Here is a 16,831-nt window from a genome sequence, read left to right as displayed (position 1 = left end):
TAAGACTACAGTATGCTTTGATCTTACACTCACTCTATTGTTGATAGTGTGTATTTAGTATGCAGATTAGCGTTACTGAATACCATTTGAATACTTTAAAAATGTATATTCGTTTTCATTAATTCCAGTATTAAGTTTGACTTTCAGTATGTCAGGGGCAACATGTAAGAATAGGTATGGTGTAATACAGTAGCAGTAACTCGGTCGTGTAAACAGAAGGTCAAAATGAGGGGCATGGCCTGCTTGGTGTCGCACCTAGTTTTAGTTTTTAGTTTTAGTTTTAGTAACCTGAGGTCGATTCTACAAATGTATACGTAAACACGAAATGCATGTGCCTTGTCTGTTTAGTAGCCTACCTTAGTGAAGCCAAAGGCACATTTCCCATGTATGGTTGATAAAGTTTCTCTTCTATTCAAAATCAAACCTGACCTACTGCAGCGGGGAAATGTACTCACAATGACTAATGGCCATAAATATTTCAGTCCGCAAATCAACTTTTCTTTTCTTTAACAGTTATTAAGATAGCAGCATGAGAAAGGTAACATCCAGGAAAAACAGAGGGACTGTGTTGAATCCCAAACCCCCACAGAGACAACCAGCAAGCAGCCACATGTCTGTCTGTCTCTCACACACACACACACACACACACACACACACACACACACACACACACACACACACACACACACACACACACACACACACACACACACACACACACACACACACACACACACACACACACACACACACACACACACACACACACACACACACACACACACACACACAGTTTGAATATGGGAAGGCAAGCGTGGGAAAGAATGGAAAACAAAACAAAACAAAAAGTCGTCAACCAGAACATCTACACCGCGGCTCCCAAGCTGTGGGTCGGGGACCACTGGGGGGACCACTGATCCATGCTATAAAATCCTGAGTGTTTCCTCAGGAAATACTGCATACTTTACAACAGGACTTTACTGTTTATTCCATATCAAACTAGCACGCTGCACCACGTTAATGCTACAATCAAGGTTAAAACCTCAAGTTTAACTTCTGAGGGGAACATTAGCAACAACAACAAAAAGTATCGGCGAGAGGCGACGCGTTGTACGTTTGTAGATTTATTTATTTATTTGTATTATTTTTATAGTTTGGGTCCTGGGAAAAATGTCTAATCTCTCTTTTGGGTCTCGACCTGAAAAGTTTGGGAACCACTTTGTCTAGAGCAGGGGTTCTCAACGTTTTTGGCCGGGGACCCCCGAAAATGCTTTGGCAACGTCTCGGGACCCCCGCCCCGCCCCCTCCCGACCCCCAATATAAATTGACTGCTACAATAACCTTAAACCATTTTGGGCGGGAACCCCTTTTGGTGTTTTAAGCATTGTTATAATTTAGCTATTGAAAAATAGCAGACCTACAAGCTCATAGCGCGCCACCGAGTGGCGCGCTATGAGCTTGTAGATCTGCTATTTTTTTTAAATCGTGAAAAAAAAGTTAAAAAAATAAATATATATATTTTTTTAAATAATTTGGGGACCCCCTAAAATAATTTGGCGACCCCCCGAGGGGTCGCGACCCACGGGTTGAGAACCCCTGGTCTAGAGGGTTTAAGTGGTTAAATGGCAGGCACACGTACCATATCCAAAGATGAGGAATACATTAGATCAAGGTGACAAGTCAAGACTAAGTGAGCTTCATGAGAGCTGATACCATGTTGTTATAATACACCATGCATTCAATGTCTCTTGGCCAAAGTCCATCATTTACATGTAATTATGGTAAGATCTCCCCACCGGGGAATTTCCAATATTCCAAATGTGGTTTAACACGGTTAATCTTATGTTATTTATGGTTGCATAGGAAAGGGAAGCTCTGTGCCTGGAACCCACTCTGGATAATTGGTTGAAGATGGATGGATGGATGGATGGATGGATGGATGGATGGATGGATGGATGGATGGATGGATGGATGGCCGGACGGACGGACGGACGGACGGACGGATGGATGGGTGGGTGGATGGATGGATGGATGGATGGATAGACGGACGGACGGACGGATGGATGGATGGATGGATGGATGGTGATTTGGTGCATTTCTTATTAGAACACAAATATATGACTTTTCAAGTGTATAAATATTCAAGGAGGATATTTATTCGCAGGTTGCGACCCATTAAAAGGGGTTCCGTGGCCCAAATTGGGTCAAGGTGACCCTATGTTTTGTAACCCCTGCAGTACATTCCGGTTAACTCCCCCACCTTCCCTTCCTTCCACAGGGCTGTCTGTCTACGTCAGTGGTTCACAAACATTTTAGACCGTGACCCAAAAGAGAAGTTTGCCGTCTCTCCGGGACCCAAACTAGGGAAAATAGCAGATCAGCTATATTTTCACTACTACTTAAACATTTGGTGGCGAGACATGGCCAAAGCATTTCCGGGGGTCCCCAGCCAAAACCGTTGAGAACCCCTGCTCTACATGATCCTCTCCACACAGGCAGACATGTGAAGCCCATTAGGATCCACTTACATGGACGTACTGTACATGCTGACAAGACACGTGCTGGCAGGCAGCCAGGCTCATGCTAAGCCTTGCGGTGTAAAGTACTGTACTGTATACTGTGGAGGCGGTAAGTACACTAAGCCTTGCAGTGTAAAGTACTGTACTGTATACTGTGGAGGCGGTAAGTACACTAAGCCTTGCAGTGTAAAGTACTGTACTGTATACTGTGGAGGCGGTAAGTACACTAAGCCTTGCAGTGTAAAGTACTGTACTGTATACTGTGGAGGCGGTAAGTACACTAAGCCTTGCAGTGTAAAGTACTGTACTGTATACTGTGGAGGCGGTAAGTACACTAAGCCTTGCAGTGTAAAGTACTGTACTGTATACTGTGGAGGCGGTAAGTACACTAAGCCTTGCAGTGTAAAGTACTGTACTGTATACTGTGGAGGCGGTAAGTACACTAAGCCTTGCAGTGTAGAGTACTGTACTGTATACTGTGGAGGCGGTAAGTACACCACACAATACCATACTGTATATGCCAGTGTTTGTCAACCATTTGAATTTCAAGGACCCCCAGTTTGATATGCATTTTTTAATGTCTCATGGAACCCCAATCTACACCGTAAAATGCTCTGTGTAAAGTGGGAGTAGTTCAGCCCGAAAAAGTACTTATTTTCTATCAATTACACACCACATGAAGCTTCCTCAATTTATTGGCTCAGGAATGCACACAAAATAAATCTCCATGAATTCAAGGCTTCACAGGGTGTAATTGATCGAAAACAAGTACTTTTTTTGGATATGCAGAGAGTGTACAATAATGTGGACACTCTGCGTTCCAGACACGTAAAGGTCCACTTGGACCCCTGGTGGTCCCCTGGACCCTGTGTTGAGAACCAGTGCCTGATCCAGCATGCTGCATAGTGAGTGAGAGCTAATTGAAATCCACTCAACTTCATTGGTTCATTATAAAAAAGGAAATTGCATTAGTTGGTTAACAAACAGTTAATATGATTATTTCAGTGGAAACAGACATGCCAAGCTGGGTTCCTGTTTAGGAGGAGGGGGTCTTGGAGGTGTAGGGGTCTCTTGGAGCATGGCAATATCAGTTGTGCTTCACTTCATTGAAGTATTGCAGCCTTATTATGCATTAGATAGCTGTTAATGTTGAGACAGGCTAGAGCAGGGGTTCTCAACCTGGTGGTCGCAACCCCTCAGCGGGTCGCCAAATTATTTTGGGGGCTCTCCATATTATTAAAAACCAAAGCAACTGAATGGCTGGAAAATGGAAATTAAGAGTTTATATAGTACACATAGTAGATGCATAAACTTTCCTTAATGATTATATCTGGTTTCAGTATTTATTTAGATTATGATGTATTTTCTCTATTGTAGCGGTCAATTTGTATTGGGGGTGGGGAGGGGGGCGGGGGTAGTGAGACATGGCCAAAGCATTTCCGGGGGTTCCCAGCCAAAACGTTGAGAACCCCTGGGCTAGAGAAACAGAAGGGGCAAAGGAGATTCAAATCCACTACGTTCTCAAGGTTATGTGACGCATGTGTGATGCTGGTGCTAATCATTAGCCATCAGGAATGACCCCTAACTGACCAGCTCAGCGAGTCATACCAAGCCCATCAGTTCCGCTTGGTCCTCATCATGTTTGTGGATAATTATCTATGTCTTTGTATATACAGGGTTTTAGTTTTAACAATTTCATGTCACAGACCCCCGGTTTGACTTTCATTAGCCCCCGTTTCAAATGATTCTGTCCTAGGGACAGAATCATTTCTTTTAAATGAATTTGATTGAATTAATTGGTGAAAATGTCATATTGGTAAAATGTCACAGAGGTGAAATTGAAACGTATTACGACAGGAGAGAAATCATGCACAATCAAAAAAGTCTGTGGCGCTATATTAATAATAATTAGTGTGGTTGCTGTAGGGAGCACTATTGTTCTAGGTCTGAGAACCTTTATGCCAGCTAAAGTAAACCTGTTATTTGTTAACCTTTTTTGTTTATTAAGTTCAATGGATGTTTTTTGTAACCTTTTCTGTCCAATCAGACAGGAGTGACATCACAATATGTACTATGAATGGCAAGACAGAATTCATCAAGAACAGAACTTTCTAGTATAAACCCATGAATTACAAGTGTGCAAATGGCTTCACACATGAAGAAGAACGAATACATGAAGAATTCAAGACAGAATTCATTTCCCAGCGGATTCCTCGCAGCTCACGTCAGTGCAACCACCCTTGCAATTTCCTCAAATTGCACCGTTCTAGTATAATAAGTATGAATTATTATTATCATTATTAGTTTTGTGTGTGCGCGCTTGGATATTGAAACCTAATAGCCAGAATAGCCACTCATATATTTATTTTGTATTGCAATAATTTAAGTGTATTTAATTGTACTCATTGAAAACCACTGGAACGCGCCTGCTTTTCAAAAAGCATCCACATAGTCTACTCTACTGATGTATGAATAACGGTGTGATTATTCCTGACAACCAGAGTACATATTATACTACAGCTGCTATAGATTAGGAAACATCTACTCTCAACTGCAAACCCAGTGGATACCCATTTGCAAGCTCCAACGCAGTCGGACAAAACAATGAATTCATTATCTGGTCAAGCACATGTAAGAGCCGATGTGCTTGACTCGTAGGGCAGCCTGCAAATTCAATGTATGTACACTAAATTATTTAATTAAATTGTTAAACAAGACTGATGGTGATGATTTAATGATCACAACTTCCTACTGTAGTGCTGGATAAATGCCAGACTTCCTTCGCAAGGAGTCCACCCCCCTAGTCAACATGGAACGGCCTAGCGTGATCTCTCCTGAAACCCCAATCACTTGAAATCACGTCGGCCTCCCGTTGCCCTCCGTCTAACGACTCTAATTATATATCATCATATTAACTGTATGCTGTAAGACGCTGCCTCGCTAGTTTAACTTCATTACCGGTCAAACCATTTACCGCTTGGGATGAACTCAAGTGTGCGAGTGCTGAAAAGGCTAAATCGTTATTTGTATCATTATGCAAAGATAATATTATTAGATAATAAGGTAATATCATTATTACGATCTTTGTCTTATATGGAGAGAGATGGTAGACATATTATAGTAGAAGGGAAACCGTGTCAAGCCTATGTTGCCAATGTCATTGTAGTATCTCGTATCTGTACTCCAAATGTAAACAAAAAGAATCCCTACCACCTAAAGTCCAAATCAGAATGTTTATAAACAAATGGGTAGGGGTGGATAATGCTGCATCCGTCCAGCAACCTTCACGCCTAGGGCTTGAACAAAACATTGGCAATTATGCTGTGTTTGGGGATTTAAAACCAAATGCTCTGTATGTAATGAATTAGGCTTAGCGGTTTCTGTTTTCCTGCTTTGATGTCTAAACACATACATGGGCTATTTTTGAAAAATGGGCTTAGGTAATCGATGCAAATTTCCATCCTTGAAGAAGACACTACAATGACTGAAACGTACAGAGTATACAGTATGCATCATACTTGGTACAGTGTAGTGACTGTGAGCGTTGTGTACCTGAGCTGTGAGAGTACTCTCTCCTGCAGGTTGAGGTAGTGGAGTCTCTCCTGGTCCATCTGTACTCTGTGTCTGTATGTATAGTGTAGTGACTGTGAGCGTTGTGTACCTGAGCTGTGAGAGTACTCTCTCCTGCAGGTTGAGGTAGTGGAGTCTCTCCTGGTCCATCTGTACTCTGTGTCTGTATGCGGTACAGTGTAGTGACTGTGAGCGTTGTGTACCTGAGCTGTGAGAGTACTCTCTCCTGCAGGTTGAGGTAGTGGAGTCTCTCCTGGTCCATCTGTACTCTGTGTCTGTATGTATAGTGTAGTGACTGTGAGCGTTGTGTACCTGAGCTGTGAGAGTACTCTCTCCTGCAGGTTGAGGTAGTGGAGTCTCTCCTGGTCCATCTGTACTCTGTGTCTGTATGCGGTCTGCTCACAGTGAGCCAGCCTCTCACACATCAACGCTGCCAGCTCCCGTCCTGCCATCTGAAACATGGAGCTCATACTCTCCCGGTACTCCACCTGGGAGAACACAACTTAGCATTAGTTTCAACCCATTAAGACCTGAGGTCGATTCTGCAAATGCCATCTAAATCGATAGTTCTAACACTTTCAAGATATTTTAAAAAATGAATAAAAAAAAACAGATTAGTAGAATAGTAGAAGCTCGCAGCGCTGCACCAAGTGACATGCTGTAGGCTTGTGCATCTACTGTTTTTGAATAGCCAACGCTATAAATCTAAAATGACACTGATTCTTTCCCAGTTTGAATGGGTTAAGAGCATTCAATCACCTCAGTTCACTTTTTCTTTTTCCCCTCTCTCTCTCTCTCTCTCTCTCTCTCTCTTTTTTAACATATTTTTTATTGAAGGAATGTCACAAAAAGATAAATATCAGTGGTAAAAACCCTCTCTTTCCTTCTTTCTTTCTTTCTTTCTTTCTCTTTTCCCAACTCAATAACCCTGGTGCTCTGTGACTACTAGTACAGCACTGCTGGTTCTATTTCGTCCCTGCTGACCGCCAGAGGCGGTGCTTAAGCACTGAATACGTCCCTTCGCGCATGCGCCGTCGAGTATTTTATACCAACAATGTCAATTTTGACCCCATGATGACCCGGAGTCGTCTATATCTTCCGGCAGTCTACAGGGGTTCAGTCCCTAATTTCTTCTCGCTCGCCTGTGAGAACCAAGTTTGCACCGAGCTGCGATGTGTTGCTATGCAATGCAATATGTAGCCTATGGTGTCTGCCGAGTCGCTGGTAGTTCCGTGACCGAATCGGTCGGAGTAGCGGCTGTTCGCCCTCCAGGAACTGCGACTATGGATTTTGTTTTTACTCCTCTATGAGTGGAGTTTATTTGGATTCGCGTGGACGGCAGCGTCCAATCTCTCTCGTGGACAAAAGGTACGTTATCGTCTAAAGCGGTGCTATCCCCGCTAAACAGACGTTCAAATTATATGATATATTGCATCATGGCATAACCTCTTGTGAGTAAAGGCTGCGTTTGCGCCTCCTCCCTGCTCCGCATACGAGGTTTGTTTGACGGTGAACGCTAACAGACGTTCAAATTATATGATGTATTGTATCATGGCATAACCTCTTGTGAGTAGAGTCTGCGTTCGCGCCGCCTCCCTGCTCCGCATACGAGGTTTGCTCGACTGTGAACGCTAGCGCTTATTATAAGCGACTAAGATTTGCCGAAGGATGGCCACTGTCATATTGCCTTCGTTTGATAAACACGCTACTTGCAAGCTTTGGTTAGCCCCTGCTGTTGATGGCAAGCGTTGGCGCTCCATTCTCTCAGCAGTCAGCATATAACTTATGATAAGTTAAGCTAGTTAAGGCTAAGTGTCATTTTCTGTTTGGCAAGCCTTGCTGGCCAAAGCCATAATGCCGATAATATTGGCAGCGTTCAAGCTTAACTGCTTCCGCGGATAGCTTGTCTTCTTGTTGTTGTTGTTAATAATAACAATAACAACTTGTTGTTATTAGCCCGGTACAGGAGCAGCTACCTGCGTCCTCCCAGGGTATTGATGTGGCTACCAGTAGTTTGTAGCTCAGAGTATTAACAGCTATTGGTGTACATAGCTTGTCTGGTTATTAACCCAGCTGGCCCCCAGCAGTGGGCCTCGATACTGATGCTGCTACCAGTATGTCTGGAGCTCAAAGCTCTATTAACAGTTTTTTGCGTATACAGTGGGTACACTTTGTTTTTTCCCCCACAGGTGCCCCTGGGTACCTTTGGGGCCTATTAGCCCAGCTGGTCCCCAGCACAGGGCATCTGGCGCTGCTGCCAGCGTAGCTCACAGCTGCTACCAGTAGCTTAAAGCTAAAGGTGTTTATGAACAGCTATTCGTGTAGGCTATAGCTTGTCTTGTTGTTAGTAGCCCAGCTGGTCTCCAGCATTGGGTCTCTAACTGGCGCTGCTACCCGTAGTTGTAGCCCAAGCGCTTATTATACTATTTGTTATAACGGCGATCTGTGTATAGCTTGCCTTACTGTTTATTGGCCCAGCTGGTACAGGGCAGGCAGCGTATGCGCTCCGCTCCTCCAGCATACGGCCTCTAGTTTGATGTTACTTGCTACCAATCGTTTGTTAGCTCAAGCATTTATTAACAGCTATTAGTGTATAGCTTGTTCTGTTTATTAGCTGCAGCTGATACAGGCAGCGTACACGCTCCCTTCCTTCAGCAGGCGGCCCCTATCGGTGGAGCTATTGGCTGTAGCCTTTTCTCCAAAACTTGTTTGTGTTGGTTTATTTAACCAAACTTTTGGCTGGTGTAGGCAGCGTTAGTGCTCCCTCCTCCCAGCGTGAATGCGTAGTAGTGCCTTGACTAGTGCATTGGAAGTGTCTTTTGTTTCGCTCTGGACTAGCAAACATAAATAATAATGCACTTGGAGTTTGGATAAACGTCATAGTGCTGTGATAAACGTTCGCATAGGAAACACTACAGCTGCTACATAGTAGCGTCCAAGCCTCGACTGAAGGCTACTTTATTATCATAATTTATAAGTAAGCCTCAGCTGGGGGTACAGGTAGCGTGCAAGCTCTCCTCCCCCACCGCGACCATGCAGGTCGCACAGTCTAGCTAACAGCAGCGTCTGTGCGCTGTTCCTATGACGCACTTTACATCTGGTTAAATCTCAAAGTGCTACAATGAGCATTTGCATAAAACGTAAATGCATATTCACATGCTGCGGCAGGTATAGCAGCATTCAGTTGTTTGATTAAGTCATTATATGCCGATCTAAGTTAAAGCCTCTGCTGGTACAGGCAGCGTACGCGCCTCCTCCCCCCAGCATATGGCCAACACCTAGCAACCAGTAGCGTCCGCGCCCTGGGCTAGTTGGGACTGGTGTGCACCGGCCGGTCCAGAGGAACCGGTGCCACCACAACGGAGAGCTCCCACTTTTGTACCTCGAAAGCCTCTGCTGGTACAGACGGCGTACGCACTCCCTCCAGCATATGGCCAACACCTAGCAACCAGTAGCGTCCGCGCCCTGGGCTAGTTGGGACTGGTGTGCACTATGCCGATCTAAATGAAAGCCTCTGCTGGTACAGGTAGCGTACACGCTCTCTTCCTTCAGCATATGGCCAACACCTAGCAACCAGTAGCGTTCGCGCCCTGGGCTAGTTGGGACTGGTGTGCACCGGTGTGCACTATGCCGATCTAGATTAAAGCCTCTGCTGGTACAGGCAGCGTACACGCTCCCTTCCTTCAGCATATGGCCAACACCTAGCAACCAGTAGCGTCCGCGCCCTGGGCTAGCTGGTGTGACTGGTGTGCACTGGCCCGTCCAGAGGAACCGGTGCCACCACAATGGAGAGCTCCCACTTTTGTACCTCGTGTGAAGCTCCCCTTCAGCCGTGAGCCGACCTTGGTCCTGCCCCGTGTGCCAGGAGGAAAAGGTCTGACCGCCGGCCACAGCAGATCTGAGAGGACTCAGCTATCTGCGGAGCTGGCCCACATGAAGTCCATGCTCACCTAACATAACACCTAGGCACCTCGGAGGGTTCGAGTGCCTCCCCCTCCGATGCCACAGCTGACTCGAGGACGATGTACTCTCCCCGACAGCTTAAGCTATGCACTTCCATGACTATGAGGAAGATGCAGAAGACGTTGCCCCCCAGGCATCAGAGCCAGCCTCCCACTTCTCAGCTCAGGACCCACTGGCCGAGATGGCTCCATGCGCACCTTCATGCGCATAGCCGTGGAACGCTAATTGTTAGTCATACCACAGTAGGCAGTCGGATCCTCCAAGCGCCTTCTTCAGACGCGGGTCAGCCCTCACGTCACTGGAGGCATTTGGTGTCATGTCCTCAGAGAGAGGACGGCTGATGTCCATCCTAGCTCTAGCCCATCGCCAAGTCGGGCTTTCACAGTCAAGCCTGACTGAGGAGCCTCTCTTCCTTCAGCATATGGCCAACACCTAGCAACCAGTAGCGTCCGCGCCCTGGGCTAGTTGGGACTGGTGTGCACCGGTGTGCACTATGCCGATCTAGATTAAAGCCTCTGCTGGTACAGGCAGCGTACACGCTCCCTTCCTTCAGCATATGGCCAACACCTAGCAACCAGTAGCGTCCGCGCCCTGGGCTAGCTGGTGTGACTGGTGTGCACTGGCCCGTCCAGAGGAACCGGTGCCACCCGCCAAGTCGGGCTTTCACAGTCAAGCCTGACTGAGGAGCCTAGGCCAACTCTCCGTAGTCTCCCTGAGGAGCCAGGAGCACTAGGTGGTTCAGCTGTGCAAGAATCGCTGGAGCGAACCATCCAGGTGGGGAAGCCAGGCTGCAGCATGCAGGCCTATGACACATCACGCCTCCCAACGAGCTCCAACAGAGATGAAATCACTGTCCTCTGAGCTCGCGTATCACCGCCGGCCCACACTAGGCCAGTGTGTTCCTTGGCGTCCCACGCAGGGACCTGCCTGTGACTTTCCGGACTGTGCAGTGCCTTCTGACGCCAGCCCCCCATATCCGGGGGGGTCAAAATGGCCGTTATCAGCAACATGACGAGAGCCCTAGTACCTGAGAGGCAAGCACATTCTCATACGTTCGGGCAACACCTTGACCGTGTATCATGTAAGTCATCGGGCGGGGCCACGTTTGCTTGGCTGCCGTAGGTGTCTATGGACCCCCTGACTTGTGCAGCCCCCCCCCCCCCGCCTGATCAGCCTATGGGCAAGTTATCTAAGTGGAGAGCGGGACTACATGGTAGGCTCTCTCCCATCAAAAGCTTCCATGAGGGGAGCGGTACCCCATCCAATGGTGGTGAACACTAATCAGAGGCTACCTCGGCAGAGCGGAGGTGGACCTCCTCACCCTAGAGTCGCTGACTCGCTAACCTCTCCGGTTCTCCCTAACGGAGACATCCAGCCCTCCGGGCCAGGACGCAATGGTCCGATGGTTTCATAGAACCTGAACGCCACAAATGGCTGTCAGCCCGCAGGCCTTCATGCCACATAGCCAGTATGAACAGAACGACCTGCATCGTTCCTGACACACATGGCCCTAACTAGGCCACCGCCCACAGGGCACTATCCTTTTAAATGCGCACTGGCCAGAGGCACGGCATATGCCTTGCCACTGCCTCTCTGATACGACCAGCGCTTCAAAGAGTTCTTTAGGAGGGTCACACCATTCTTCTGGTTGCCCCCCTCCAGCCAAGAAGTACTTGGTTTCCTCTGCTGAACAGACCCAGTCGGAGGACGCCATGGCGTCTCCCCGACAGAGGTCTCCTCAACTGGGAGGCGGTCGGATATGGCATTCAAATGCTCGACGCCCCCAACTGTGCGTTTGGCCGCTGGTAGCCCTGAACCGCTGCCGAGCAGCTGTGTGAACCAGCCAGGCATGCCACCCTGAATTCAAGGGTGCCATGACATCCATCAGACTACGGTACGATAACCGATGGAATCTATTTCCAACTGACGTGAGGGTCAGAGCAAAGACCTAGTGCGCTGCTCTGCCTACCTTTCTGGCGTTCCGCAGTCCCTCCTAGACGAGGGCCGATCTCCTACTCTAAAAGCATAAGTAGGGGAAATATCATGTCGATATGCTAGAATCAATATCGCACAGCCACAGTGGGGAGCCACAGTCTGGTGTCCCTCTTCCTGATGGGGGCTCTGAGGTTGCATCCTCTACGAGCCCTGAGAACTCCGGCACAGGCTCTTCCCTAGTGCGGCATGGTCTATACAGGCCTCCCTTTGAGCCCTTGGCACGGGCGGAGTTTAGAGGGTCATGGAAGACTGAATTCTTCCTGGCCATTACCTCAACGTAGCGTGTCAGTGAGCGGCACGCCCTGTTTGTCAGTGACTTGCGTCTGAAGCAAAGCTCAGACGGCCTGAGTGTCTCTGTGGCCGAACACAGTGTTCCTCCTGAGGGTGCTGTCACATACACACCTCAACCAGCCTATACGGCTAGCACAGTCTTGCCCTCCACCAGGAGAGTGGATTGACAAGCGGGAACTATTGCGCCCAACGTGGGCCCTGAGAGCCGCTTGTTAGACCTGCCACATGCATTCGGCGGTCAGAATGGCTGGTCCGTTGTGACGATGGCCCTTTCAAAGGCGGTGCTCTCTCCAGACAGCGCCCACCCCACACTATTGTGGATGCCATTAACCACGCGTATGGGGCGAGTAATCGTACCCTACCATTTGGCGTGAGGTGCCACTCTAACGGGAGCGTCCCCACATCATGGGCTGCCCCGAGGGAAGTACCCCTGGAATATATCTGCCGCTGCCTCATGGGCATCACAGCGAGTTTTCTATGTTCCACTGGGTGAGTGTTGCCACTCCCCACCCGCTGGACGTGGTCCTCTTACGAGAGTCCTCCGATTCTACTCCTTATGGCTTGGGATCAGGATTCCTCGTGACTTTGCTGGTATAAGTCATTCAGTGCTTAAGCACCGCCTCTGGCGGTCAGCAGGGACGAAATAGAACGTAAGTTACGTATGTAACTATGGTTCTATGAGTCCCGAATGACCGCCAGAGCACTCTTGTCACTCAGAATCCTCGTGGTCTCGCGAGAAGATTCTGTAGGGACTGAACCCCTGTAGACTGCCGGAAGATATAGACGACTCCGGGTCATCATGGGGTCAAAATTGACATTGTTGGTATAAAATACTCGACGGCGCATGCGCGAAGGGACGTATTCAGTGCTTAAGCACCGCCTCTGGCGGTCATTCGGGACTCATAGAACCATAGTTACATACGTAACTTACGTTTTCATTGCATTTCATCATTGCATTGCACAGATGTATACCTGTAGGTTTCTGAGCTGGCAGACTTGCAGTCTCAGCTCAGACACGCTGCTCCTGGCCACGGTTAACCTCTGATGCAGCCCTGCGGCGGGGGCGGGGCCCGCAGCGATGGCCAACGGAGCGGGACTGTAGCCGTCGACCAGACGACCCGGCGTGGATCTGGACCCTGGAAATTATAGTGCATTTGTGACTGAGTTCTTGAACAACACAAGTTCATCTGTGTCTGTGTTTGTGAATGGAGTACGGACTCATCACTCATCACCCTTTTCAGCCAATAGAAACAGAAAGGTTGATCAATGGTGGATATTTAAGCTTCTTCAGCTGTACAAATACAGTAATAACTAATGATAATAACAACAATATTAATAATACTTATTACAATATAATAATACCTTAAGGGTCAGAGGTTTAGTGGATTCAATTATACTGCATAATCAAACCGTATTAGCACAGATTATTTTGTGTGTAGAATAGGCGTGTACCATAGTGACTGAGTCAAGAAATTAATTTCTTAATAACAACATTCATTATTCATTCCTTTTATTTGATTTAAGATTCGATTAGGTAAGTGAGGTTGTGAGGTTAAAGGAAAGTGTTTCTCACCTGGTCCGTTGTTGAGGAGGCTTTTCCCATCGCTCTCACTGAAAACACAATATAATAGTAATATATAATAATAGTACTTAATAATAGTACACACCGTAAACATTCACTTAACGTATGGGAAATGGGCACGTGTTTATTTGAACAATCTTTTCATTGAATTACACATATTTATTCAAACATATAATAATCAACGTCAAATCTAACCACGTACAAAGGCTGCTAACTGAATGCTTGGCAAAACCTGAACACTATCTGTAATCTGATTATTCATCTGCATATCGTGTCAAGCACTGTGCCAACGGTATGAAAGAAAATATTATGGTGGAGTTTTTTATAGTTTGTATACGGAATGTCAGAGTGTTGCCAAACTGATATGCTATTCACAGAGCTATTCACCCACCTGACCATATCCTTGATGCCAGGGATATTTGTCCCCATAGTCAGCGCGTGTTGCACCAGCCCAGTTAGACTGGCTATCTGTTGCTCCATTGCTTTAATTCTCTCACTGAAAAATAGAAACAATAAGCAATAATGATTAATAACAATTTGGTCCCCAGTCCCAGTGCTTTTGCCACTGTATATTTGCACATCCTAGCTATTAGGAGCAACGGGCACTATTAATGGAGTGCCCAGGGAGCAGTTATGTTAAGTGTCATGGCCGGGACACGAACCGGGGACCTTCTGTTTCCCAGAAGGCCTCTCTATCTATTCCGCTGTGTATTTTTATTCAATACAAATTACCAAAAATGTAGCATACAATATTCATGATTTAACAACTGAGTACGATATTACTATGACACCATGCCAAATTACATGTGCATCATGTGAAATGTCTTTCATCTTGGAAATTACACATACCGGTACATGTACACTGTGTATGTACGGTATGTACTGTACACACATGTACACGCATCATTGTAAATCATCAGCGTATTGTCAGCATGGACCCTAACCACTGTAGCAATGGATGACAGGTGATTGTAATCACCCCAGACTGTCTGTGAACAAAACAACTCAAGAATAGATGGGACTCCAGTTCATGTTGGGATTGGGAATGATCAAGATGTCAAGAAACCTTTGGGTTGAAAAGGTCGAAGGTCTATTTTTCTTCGCTATGTCATTGTTTCTGGTTTTTACTTGTCTTTATGTTGTCCTATGTGTTGGTTTTTGTATCTGTAGGACTAAAATAAAAATATAAAGTATTAAATAAATAAATAAGGTTGAAGGTCAAGGCTACATTGAAGACAACAATCTAAAGTGAATAGGTGGTTAACTTCATGGAATTTGGTGTGAATGATCAGAGGAGCCCCAGAAAAAGATGGTCAAGGTCACAATCAAGGTCAAGGTAAACAAAGCTAAATCTGTAAATGAGCAAGGCAGAGAGACGTAGACAGGAGTTTGCACCCACAGGCACATACATTTAGTCTTTATTATTATTCGTAATAAATTAACTTTTTAAATCTTTTTAAATTAAACCATTTCCTATATCCTAATACTGTAATGGCATGCAGGAACTGGGATGAAAAGGGTTGAAAAAAAGTTGACTCACGCTTGGGGGTCGCTGCTGGCGGTCACGTGACCCTGAAATAGCCGACCGTCGGGCGGACCGTGAGGAGACTCGACGAAAACCGAGGAGGAAGAGGAGGACGACGCACTTCCCCTGCTGCGGCTCACCACCTCCACCATCGCCCCGTTGCTTTCCCGCCGCAGAGAGCGGCGCACGGGAGACATCCTCTCGGAATTCACCATGGCCACGCCTCTGATGATCTGCCCGTCCGACGTCCTGACTTCATTCACTCTGTGCGGAGAAGGGGGCGGAGTCTTGCTGCCTAACAGAGGCAGCTGGCCGTCGCCATACTTCCTCATGCTCTGCCTGCGCGGACGGATTGAACGAGCAACAGGTGAGAGACGTGAAAACATGGAACTGCTGCAGCAATACAATAATTCTGGGTGTCCTTGACATGCAAAGGTTTGAGAACCACTGGTATAGCAAGTTTTTCAGAAAGTTAGTATAGGATTTAGAAGGCATTTGTAGAATCGAATCGGCCTCAGTTCTTAATGAGTTAAATGAAACAACTTGAAAATCTCGAAAGTGTTCACGGCCCATCCATCTAAACCACTTAACATGGCTGCTGTGTTAAGTAGTTAATTCAGATGGGTGGGCCGCAAGCGCTTTCAAGATTTTCAAGTGGGCCCTGATCCAGAAACTACTGTTATACTGACCGCATATATACCGTTAATGTACTGTAAAACAGCGGTATTCCGTACGGCCGTACCTGTGCTCCATGCTGTCTCCGTAGGTTACCAAGGGCTTAATGGTGGCCCGGTACTGGGGCAGGCCTGCGTGACCCCCGCCGCCTCCTCCCCCACCCCCGGCGTCCACCGCGTCCGACATGAGCGAGGCAGGAGCGCTGCCCAGCGAGGAGCCCATGCTCAGGCGACCTCCGTCCTGCAGTGAGCAGTAGGAGTCTGGGTAGCGTACTGAGCCTCCATCTCCACGGACCACCAGGGCCATGCTCTTCATGCTGCCTGACATGTCCTCATCTAACAGAAGGGACACATTTAGGAACAGGTTTAGAGGGAGAAATAAGACTCATAGCCTTGTTATGGGAAAACAGGTGAACAGGCATCAAGCGAAGTCAGTGTGGGGGTGGGTGGGACATTTGTGACAGACGTTTGGTACTGTATTTTCCCGGACTGGAGAAGGGCGGTTTGCCTGCGGCAAAGTGGTGTGGTGGGTTAGATTAGGCTGAATTATATTATCTGTGAGTCTGTCGCAGGTGGACTCAATCATGATCACTTTCCATTACCTCTTTCTGCTCATACTGTGCTCAGCACAATAGTATACATGTAATTCTCATCACGCAGTACATTTTCGTTTTCAGGAAGTAATTAAAATTAGATTTTTATGGACTTTTTA

The 16,831-nt window shown here is 46.9% G+C and overlaps 1 protein-coding gene across 1 annotated transcript in view; it reads right to left on the bottom strand.

Annotated features, from left to right (window-relative positions):
- The window catches only part of LOC306943858 (uncharacterized protein), a 104,337-nt gene that overhangs the window by 31,758 nt on the left and 55,748 nt on the right, over positions 1 to 16,831 (bottom strand). The window contains exons 7-12 of the mRNA XM_079530369.1: positions 16,188 to 16,455; positions 15,461 to 15,784; positions 14,312 to 14,416; positions 13,912 to 13,949; positions 13,311 to 13,474; positions 6,402 to 6,577 (exon numbers count right to left, since the gene is read on the bottom strand). Coding sequence (XP_079386495.1) covers positions 6,402 to 6,577; positions 13,311 to 13,474; positions 13,912 to 13,949; positions 14,312 to 14,416; positions 15,461 to 15,784; positions 16,188 to 16,455 — 1,075 coding nt within the window. The remainder of the gene's footprint in view (positions 1 to 6,401; positions 6,578 to 13,310; positions 13,475 to 13,911; positions 13,950 to 14,311; positions 14,417 to 15,460; positions 15,785 to 16,187; positions 16,456 to 16,831) is intronic.

The sequence above is a fragment of the Electrona antarctica genome (assembly GCF_951216825.1).
Source record: "Electrona antarctica genome assembly, chromosome: 19".
NCBI lineage: Eukaryota > Metazoa > Chordata > Actinopteri > Myctophiformes > Myctophidae > Electrona > Electrona antarctica.
This window is presented reverse-complemented; position numbering and strand designations above follow the sequence as displayed.